We start from the raw sequence: 8753 nt of genomic DNA on the forward strand, positions 1-8753 counted from the left end.
ATGAATACAGATGAAAACTATACGGAAGGTGGTATCTGACAGAATCTTAGGGCAATTACTATTTTGTCTAAATAATTTTTGTAGAAAAGATAGTTAAGTGACATAATTTAAAAATATTCTTCAGGAGCCAAAAGAAAATATTTGGGGGAACAGCTATATACTGTTGGATATCCTAAAATAGACTGAAAAAAGAGTCCTATAGAGCATTTGTAACATTGTACCTGGTTGGTATTCAGGGATGTGTGTAATTCTGGTACATTAATCTTAAAAGCCTTAAGAAACTAAAAGCCTTGCTTACTCAAAGCATTCTTTTTTATTTTCATGCACTTTTAAGCTTGTGGTGAACACATGAACACCTCTTCCTGAAAACAAAAATGTATCATTTTGTGAGGCCAAGTAAAAATCAAATCAAAGAGAGATGAACTGAACTATTTTGTTCAAAAGATACTTGATTTCACAGAGATATGCATCTCTATGTTAAGCAAACTGGTAACACCTAAAGAAAGATTCTTGCTCAAATTCTGAAGAGACTCAAATTCAAAACAGCCTTTGCCATCTAAACTGATATCCATTTCCTTCTACTCAGTTACTGGGAACAGCATGGGAGTCTCTTAATGCGTTTGACCTTTTCCCCAAAGAAGTTAGCGAACAGCTGTTTAAACTCCTGCTGTTCTGTGGCACAACTGAATAGCTGCGTTGCCAAAGCCCTGGAATGTTTCAAGGGAAGATTCTTACCCTCATAGAAGGAGAGGTCAAATGCCTTAGCTTTCCTTCCTTTGAGCAGAGCAGCATCATGCTGCTTCCTCTGAGGTCATGTGTGGACAAAATACTTTGTATAGGACTACCTATTTTCTTTTCCCCTCTGCCTCCTGAAAATATTCCGGATACCCTTGGCTTGTCTCTAAAACAATTCTGAAGAGTTTGAATAATATGTTAAATCTTTCCAATTAGAATCTCTAATTTAAATTTTGAGTTGTCCCCATGTCTTAAAGTAGGTCATTTTACAAGCAACCATTAAAAAACTGCAATCTCATGAATAAAAGAAAAATATGGCTAGATTACTTACTTCTGGGCCGAATGAGCATCCTCTGCTTTGAATACATAAAATAACATGTTTTTGTGCAGTAACTGAAATACTTTAGCCTCTGAATTCTCATCTTTAACTTGAATAACGGTGAATCCTAATAAAGGCTGACTCTCCAAAGCGGCCACGTCCTAATTTAAAAACACACAAATGGAGAAGGGTTTTTAGATTAAGACAAAGATTCCAATTTGAAAACTCTTGATCTACAATAGCTCTAATTATTATTCACATATAAAGCAATGATAATTCTAACAACTTATTCATTTTTCATTTATTCAACAATCTTCATTGAGCTACTCCCTCCCTAGGTACCCTAATATGCCAGGCACTGTGGCACACAATTTTTGGCATCTTCACATCTACTGAATTTCACAATATCCTCACTAAACCAAGGAAGGCAAAGCAATAGAAATTACTTTCATTTATGGATGCAGAAAACAGCTCAGAAAGGTAAGCTATTTACCTGGATCCTACTAAGGAAAAGTATGGACCCTAGAGCACTGGTTTTCATAGGCATGTGGAAAATAAGATGATCAGATAGGAGAAAAGGACAAAATTAAACTGCTAGAAATTGTTTATAATCCAAAAAGCCTGTCTTATCTATGCTGCTGTCAGATCACTGCATTCTGAGGATGACAGTAAAGGGAGTACAAGAGAGCTTAGCAGAAACACAATTCTGCCTTTTTTTTTTTTGAGACAGAGTCTCACTCTGCCACCCAGGCTGGAGTGCAATGGCGCGATCTCAGCTCACTGCAGATTCTGCCTCCTGTGTTCAAGCAATTCTCCTGCTTCAGCCTCCCGAGTAGGTAGGATTACAGGCACCAACCACCACGGCCAGCTAAATTTTTATATTTTTAGTAGAGACGGAGTTTCATCATATTGGCAAAACTGGTCTCGAACTCCTGACCTTAGGTGATCCACTCCTCTCGGCCTCCCAAAGTGCTAGGATTACAGGTGTGAGGCACTGTGCCTGGCCACAGCTCTGCCTTTAATAAAGTAATTAGTTCACACAACACACACAAAAAATTACATTTTAATAAAATTCCTAGCACATTTGAGAAAGTGCTCTCCAGGTACAAAAGAACAACACTGTTCACATTAAAAATAACAGCAACAACACCTCCCCCATCCAAAAGCAAAGCAAAAAATCATATATGAAAAAAATGGATTTTTAAAATACTGTAACCACTTTTAGTTGGCATTACAAAACCCTAAATTACTCATCTTTAGATTTCAGAACTTACCTCACTTGCAGCATATGTATATAGTACTTTATTTTTTATGACAAACCAAAAGTGTTTCCAGGGTTTTTTATTGCCCTTTGATCTGTACAAGTAGCCACTCATAGAAGAATCCTCTGTGTTTGCTGATACCTAGATAAGAAAGTACCATGCAAAGTTTAATGGTTTTCAGACAAATTAAAACAGCAAAATTATTTGCAATCAATAGGTGCTGAAAGCAATAACTGTAATGATAGAATGTTTCAGGATGAAATATATTTTCAAAGTGCTACTATGCAAATTGAACTTTGCTATTAACGTGAGCAAAAAAAGAGAGAAAGACCAATCATTTTAGAGGCAATTATAGAATTTTGCTTGGTTTAACTGTGCCTGCATGAGTTTGGGTATGTTTCTTTTTTCTTCTTTTTTTTCCCACCCTCTCAACCCAGCTTTTCCTGACTCTGGGAAGAACCAGGAAGAGAAGGTGTTTCTTTGTGGGTTCATTTGTGTTTTCTGGGTTGGCAGGTGAAGAAAAATAGTTCCAGAAGACTAAAATGCTTTTCTAAAAGCTGGATTTGGGGACTGTATATATATATATATTTTTTTTTTGAGACGGAGTTTCGCTCTTGTTACCCAGGCTGGAGTGCAATGGCGCGATCTCGGCTCACCGCAACCTCCGCCTCCTGGGTTCAGGCAATTCTCCTGCCTCAGCCTCCTGAGTAGCTGGGATTACAGGCACGCACCACCATGCCCAGCTAATTTTTTGTATTTTTAGTAGAGACAGGGTTTCACCATGTTGACCAGGATGGTCTCGATCTCTTGACCTCGTGATCCACCCGCCTCGGCCTCCCAAAGTGCTGGGATTACAGGCTTGAGCCACCGCGCCCGGCCAGGCGGGACTGTATATTTTTTATTGCTCTTATTTAGGGGCATTAAGGAAAATTATTTGAACCTTTAATTCTGTTCCTAAAAAACATTTTTTGACTTCTACAAACCATATAAACACAATAATAAACAGAAAATCTTACCATTAAGGGAGCTCATTTTAAGAATCAATCTTTGCTTCCCAAATTATGGTCAGGAAGAAAAGAGGCTTATTTTTACTTCATAAAACGTTGAAAATATTTTCATCACTATGCAAAAAGACAGTAAACTTTTGTTGATTGTTTGTTTAAAGACAGTCTCACTCTGTCACCCAGGCTGGAGTGCAGTGGCATGATCTCAGCTCACTGCAACCTCCGCCTCCTGGGTTCAAGTGACTTGTGCCCCAGCCCCCTGAGTAGCTGGGATTATGGGCGTGCACCACCATGCTCCGCTAATCTTTGTATTTTTGGTAGAGATGGGGTTTAACCATGCTGGCAAGGGTGCTGTCGATTTGCCCACCTTGGCCTCCCAAAGTGCTGGGATTACAAGCGTGAGCTATGGTGCCTGGCCTATTGATTCTAATATGGTCATTCAAAGTTGTGTTTTTAAAAATGTTGGAAGACACTTTGGAAGTCCAAGGCGGGTAGATCACGAGGTCAGGAGATGGAGACCATCCTGGCTAACATAGTGAAACCCCATCTCTACTAAAAATACGAAGAATTAGCCAGGTGTGGTGTCACGTACCTGTAGTCCCAGCTACTCGGGAGGCTGAGGCAGAAAACTGCTTGAAGCCAGGAGGTGGAGGTTGCAGTGAGCCAAGATTGTGCCACTGCACTCCAGCCTGGGCGACTGAGCAAGACATGATCTTAAAAAAAAAAAAATGTAGGAAGAGTTTAGGATCTACCTTAGTAATGGTATGGCAGGCACATGCTGAAGGCGGCTTCCCATGACCCTTGTTGTAGAGAGTCATACTGTCATACAATCTCCTCACCTTGAGTGTGGACAGAACCTATGACTTGCTTCTAACTGAGAATTTGATGAAGGTGATATGATGTCGCTCCTATGATCATGCTACATTATATATGACCCTGTCTTGTTAGGAAACACTCTAGAAACTTTCTGCCTTGCTGGCTTTTAATTAAGCAGCAATGTTGAGAGGCCACATGGCAAGGAACTGAGGACCTCCAACCAAAAGCTAGTAAGAAGCCAGGGCTCCAGTCTTGCAAGTGCAAGGAAGTGAATTCTGTTAACAACCTGAATGAGTTTGGAAGCAGACCCCTTCCCCAGTTGAGCCTCTAGATGAGAACTCAGTACTTGCCAAAATTTTACTTATAGCCCTGCAGAGTCCCAGCTAAGCCATGCCTGGACTACTGAGATAATAAATGTATGTTGTTTTAAGCTGCTAAGTTTGTGGTAATTTATTATGCAACAGTGGAAAACTAACACAGGTGGGCTCTGTGAATTTTAAAAGTATATCTTTAATCACATATTAATTGATGAATTATATTAATTTCTTATAAATTGCATGAAAATAATTATATATTGTTTAGTGGGAAATTTAAGATCTAACATTAAATTAGAAATATTTGTTAGGCAACAGTAGGTTTATATAAATATATCCTTACAAAGACTACCAAGTAATATTTTTTAAAACATGAATTGTTTCCTATCTTAGTGAAAAAAAGAGAAAAAACCCAACTAGAATGCGTAACATTCAAATGAAATTTTGCTTAAAATACAGTTATATTGGAATCCTACTGTGTTCTTATCTAAGTTGTTATTAATGTTGCTCAAAATATATTACATTCCTCCTTTATACTAATTTACAATCAGTTTGTCAGCCACACAGGAATATCAACCATAATATTGAATAGCCATGAGTAGACCTACATAATTTTCTTTTTTGAGATGAACTCTCACTCTGTCACCCAGACAGGAGTGCAGTGGCATGATCTCGGCTCACTGCAACCCCCGCCTCCTGGGTTCAAGTGATTCTTCTGGTTCAGCCTCCTGAGTAGCTGGGATTACAGGCATACACCACCACGCCCAGCTAATTTTTGTATTTTTAGTAAAGACGGGGTTTCACCTTCTTGGCCACACTGGTCTTGAACTCCTGACCTCGTGATCCACCCATCTCAGCCTCCCAAAGTGTTGGGATTACAGGCATGAGCCATCATGCCCGGCTGACTAGACCTGTATTTTTAAAAATAAAACTGGTGTTCACCTAACTGATCCACAAAACTTTTCTTCCAATGATTTGTTTACTTACAAAACAAATCAGGGTGGGTATGAGGGACTATAAAGCTACACATTGGGTACACTGTATACTGCTCAGGTGATGGGTGCACTAAAATCTTAGATTTTACCATTATACAACTCATCCATGTAACCAAAACCCACAGGTACCCTAAAAGCAATTGAAATTAAAAAAAAAAAAAAAATCTATCTCAAAAGATGTAGTCTGCCATTCCTGAGAGTACTGAGGCTCTAAATGTAATTCTAAAAAGAGGAGTTTCTAAAAATATTTTAAACATGACTAGAATAAGAACACAACTTCCCAGTTCCTTGAAAAGTTAAACATGGAATTGCCATATGAGCAAGCAATTCTACTTTTGCATATATACCCAAGATAAATGAAAACATATGTCCACACAGAAATTTGTACATGAATATTTCTATCATATTATTCATAATAGGCAAAAGGTGGAAACAACCTAATATTCAACAATGGATGGGTAGATAAACTGTGGTATACACAAACAATGAAATACTATTCAGACATAACAAGAAACAAAGTATGGATACATGCTATAATTTCCATGAATCTCTAACACATTGTGCTAAGTGAAAGAGGCAAGACACAAAGGTCATCCATTGTATGATTCCTTTTATATTTATATATTCAGAAGAGGCAACTCCAGAGGGACATAAAGTAAATTAGAGGTTACCAAAGGGTGAAGAAAGGGGACAAGGGGGACTGATTACTTTTTTTAAAAAAAAGAGATGCTTTCTCACTACACTGCGCAGGCTGGACTCAAACTTCTGGGCTCAAGTGATCTTCCTGCCTCAGCCTCCCCAGTGGCTGGGATTACAGGCCCGTGCTACTACATCTGGCTTGGGACTGATTACTTAAGGAGTACAGGGTGTATTTATGGGGTGATGAAAAAGTTGGGTTTTTTTTTTTTGTTTTTTGAGATGGAGTTTTGCTCTTGTTGCCCAGGCTGGAGTGCAATGGCGCAATTTCAGCTCACTGCAACCTCTGGCTCCCAGGATCAAGCGATTCTCCCACCTCAGCCTCCTGAGCAGCTGGGATTATAGGCACCCGCCACTATACCCAGCTATTTTTGTATTTTTAGTAGAGATGGGGTTTCACCACATTGGCCAGGCTGGTCTCAAACTCCTGACCTCAGGTGATCCACCTATCTTGGCCTCCCAAAGTGCTGGGATTACAGGCATGAGCCACCGTGCCCCTCCTCCAAAAAAGTTTAAAAACTAGAAAGATACGGTAGTTGTACAACATTGTGAATATACTAAATACTGCCAAACTGTATACTTTAAAATGGTTATTCTCAAAAATAAATAAATAAATAAATAAATAAATAAATAAATAAATAAAAGCCAGGAGCTGTAATCATGCCTGTAATCCCAGCACTCTGGGAGGCCAAGGAGGGTGGATCACCTGAGGTCAGGAGTTTGAGACCAGCCTGGCCAACAACGGTGAAACCCTGTCTCTACTAAAGATACAAAAAATTAGCCGGGCGTGGCAGGCATCTATAATCCCAGCTATTTGGGAGGCTGAAGCAGAAGAATCACTTGAACCCGGGAGGCAGAGGTTGCAGTAAGCCGAGATCAAGCTACTGCACTCCAGCCTGGGCAACAAGAGTAAAACTGTGTCTCGAAAAAAATAAATAAATGCAGAAACAAAAAAAATAATGGTTAACTATGTTATGCAATTTTCACCTCAATTAAACAAAAAAACAAGTTCCAGGCACAGTGGCTCACACCTGTAATCCCACCACTTCGGGAGGCTAAGGTGGAAGGATTGTTTGAGGCCTCCAGGAGTTCCTGACCAGCGTAGGCAACACAGCAAGACTCTCTCTCTAAAAATAAAAATAAATGGCCGGGTGTGGTGGCTTAAGCTTGTTAATTCTAGCACTTTGGGAGGCTAAGGCAGGCGGATCATGAGGTCAGGAGATGGAGACCATCCTGGCCAGCATGGTGAAACCTTGTCTCTACTAAAAAATGCAAAAAATTAGCTGGGTAGCTGGGCATAGTGGCATGCACCTGTAGTCCCAGCTACTTGGGAGGCGGAGGCAGGGAAATTGCTTGAACTCGGACGGTGGAGGTTGCAGTGAGCAGAGATTGTGCCACTGCATTCCAGCTGGATGACAGAGCAAAACTGTCTCAAAGAATTAAATAAATAAATTAGCCAGGCATGGTGGTATGTGCCTATAGTCCTAGCTACTTGGGAAGATGAGGTGAGAGGATCCCTTGATCCCAGGAGCTCAAACATTTAAGTGAGCTATGATCACACCACTCCATTCCAGCCTAGGCAACAGAGTGAGAGACCCTGTCACCCAACAAAACAACAACAATAAAACACAGCTTCCCAAAGGGAATAGTATACATTGACTTTATAGCACCAACTAGATATATTAATTTCTCCCATCTGACCGCAAAAGGAGCAAAGAAGACATTCTCAATGTTTAGCATTTATCTATCTGAATCACCAGAAGTGCTTGCTTCTCACACTGCAGACCTTGGGTGGGGCCCAAAAATTTCTAATAATTTCTCAAGTGATGCTGATGCAATGGGGCTGGGGCATATTGAGAATGAGTGGAGTAAAATAAGTGGCTGCAATTTGCAAGTAGAGGCTTGAAGTGGAAGGCCTGTTTGTGTGGATGGGTGGAAAGAGGTATAAAACGGGATTGGAGTTAGATTGTCTAGCCTAGACTAGACTGTAAAGTGTTTTGTAATCAATGCTGTGGAATTTAGATCGTAAAGGGGAGCAAATTTTAAGAGTTACATTTAGAAACTGACATCAGTATAGAGAGGTGAAAATTTACAGAGAACTGAGAACCATCTGAGTTGAGTAAGAACCTCAGAGTTCTGAAAGCAGATGTGGATTCAGAAATTGAGGAAGAGATCATTCATTTTTATATGAAACTTAACCAGTTTCATATAAAACATGGCAATTACAACCTTAAGTTCTATTCATGTTTTTTTTTTTTGAAAGAGTCTGGCTCTGTCACCCAGGCTGAAGTGCTGTGGCGCAATCTCAGCTCACAGCAACGTCTGGTTCTGGGGCTCAAGTGAGCCTCCTGCCTTAGCCTCCAAGTAGCTGGGATTAGGACTACACGCATGTGCCATTGCACCTGGCTGATTTTTGTATTTTTAGTAGAGATGGGGTTTTGCCACGTTGCACAGGATGGTCTCGAACTCCCAAGCTTGAGCAATCTGCCTGCCTTGGCCTCCCAAAGTGCTAGGTTACAGGTGTGAGCCATTGCACCCCAGCCAAGTCCTGTTCTTCTTAGTTCCTGAGACTGGCTATAATCACTTCATATTATTTCAACTGGAAATATACT

The 8753-nt window shown here is 40.2% G+C and overlaps 1 protein-coding gene across 1 annotated transcript in view; it reads right to left on the minus strand.

Moving 5' to 3' along the window:
* Window positions 1-960: 960 nt before the first annotated feature.
* The window catches only part of FGD6 (FYVE, RhoGEF and PH domain containing 6), a 137268-nt gene continuing 129475 nt past the window's right edge, over window positions 961-8753 (minus strand). Inside the window, exons 19-20 of the mRNA XM_017515954.2 lie at window positions 2329-2457; window positions 961-1215 (exon numbers count right to left, since the gene is read on the minus strand). Of these exons, the coding sequence (XP_017371443.1) occupies window positions 1063-1215; window positions 2329-2457 (282 nt within the window). The 3' untranslated portion in view covers window positions 961-1062. The remainder of the gene's footprint in view (window positions 1216-2328; window positions 2458-8753) is intronic.

This window comes from Cebus imitator, unplaced genomic scaffold, assembly GCF_001604975.1.
Source record: "Cebus imitator isolate Cc_AM_T3 unplaced genomic scaffold, Cebus_imitator-1.0 Scaffold18, whole genome shotgun sequence".
NCBI classification, from domain to species: Eukaryota; Metazoa; Chordata; class Mammalia; order Primates; family Cebidae; genus Cebus; species Cebus imitator.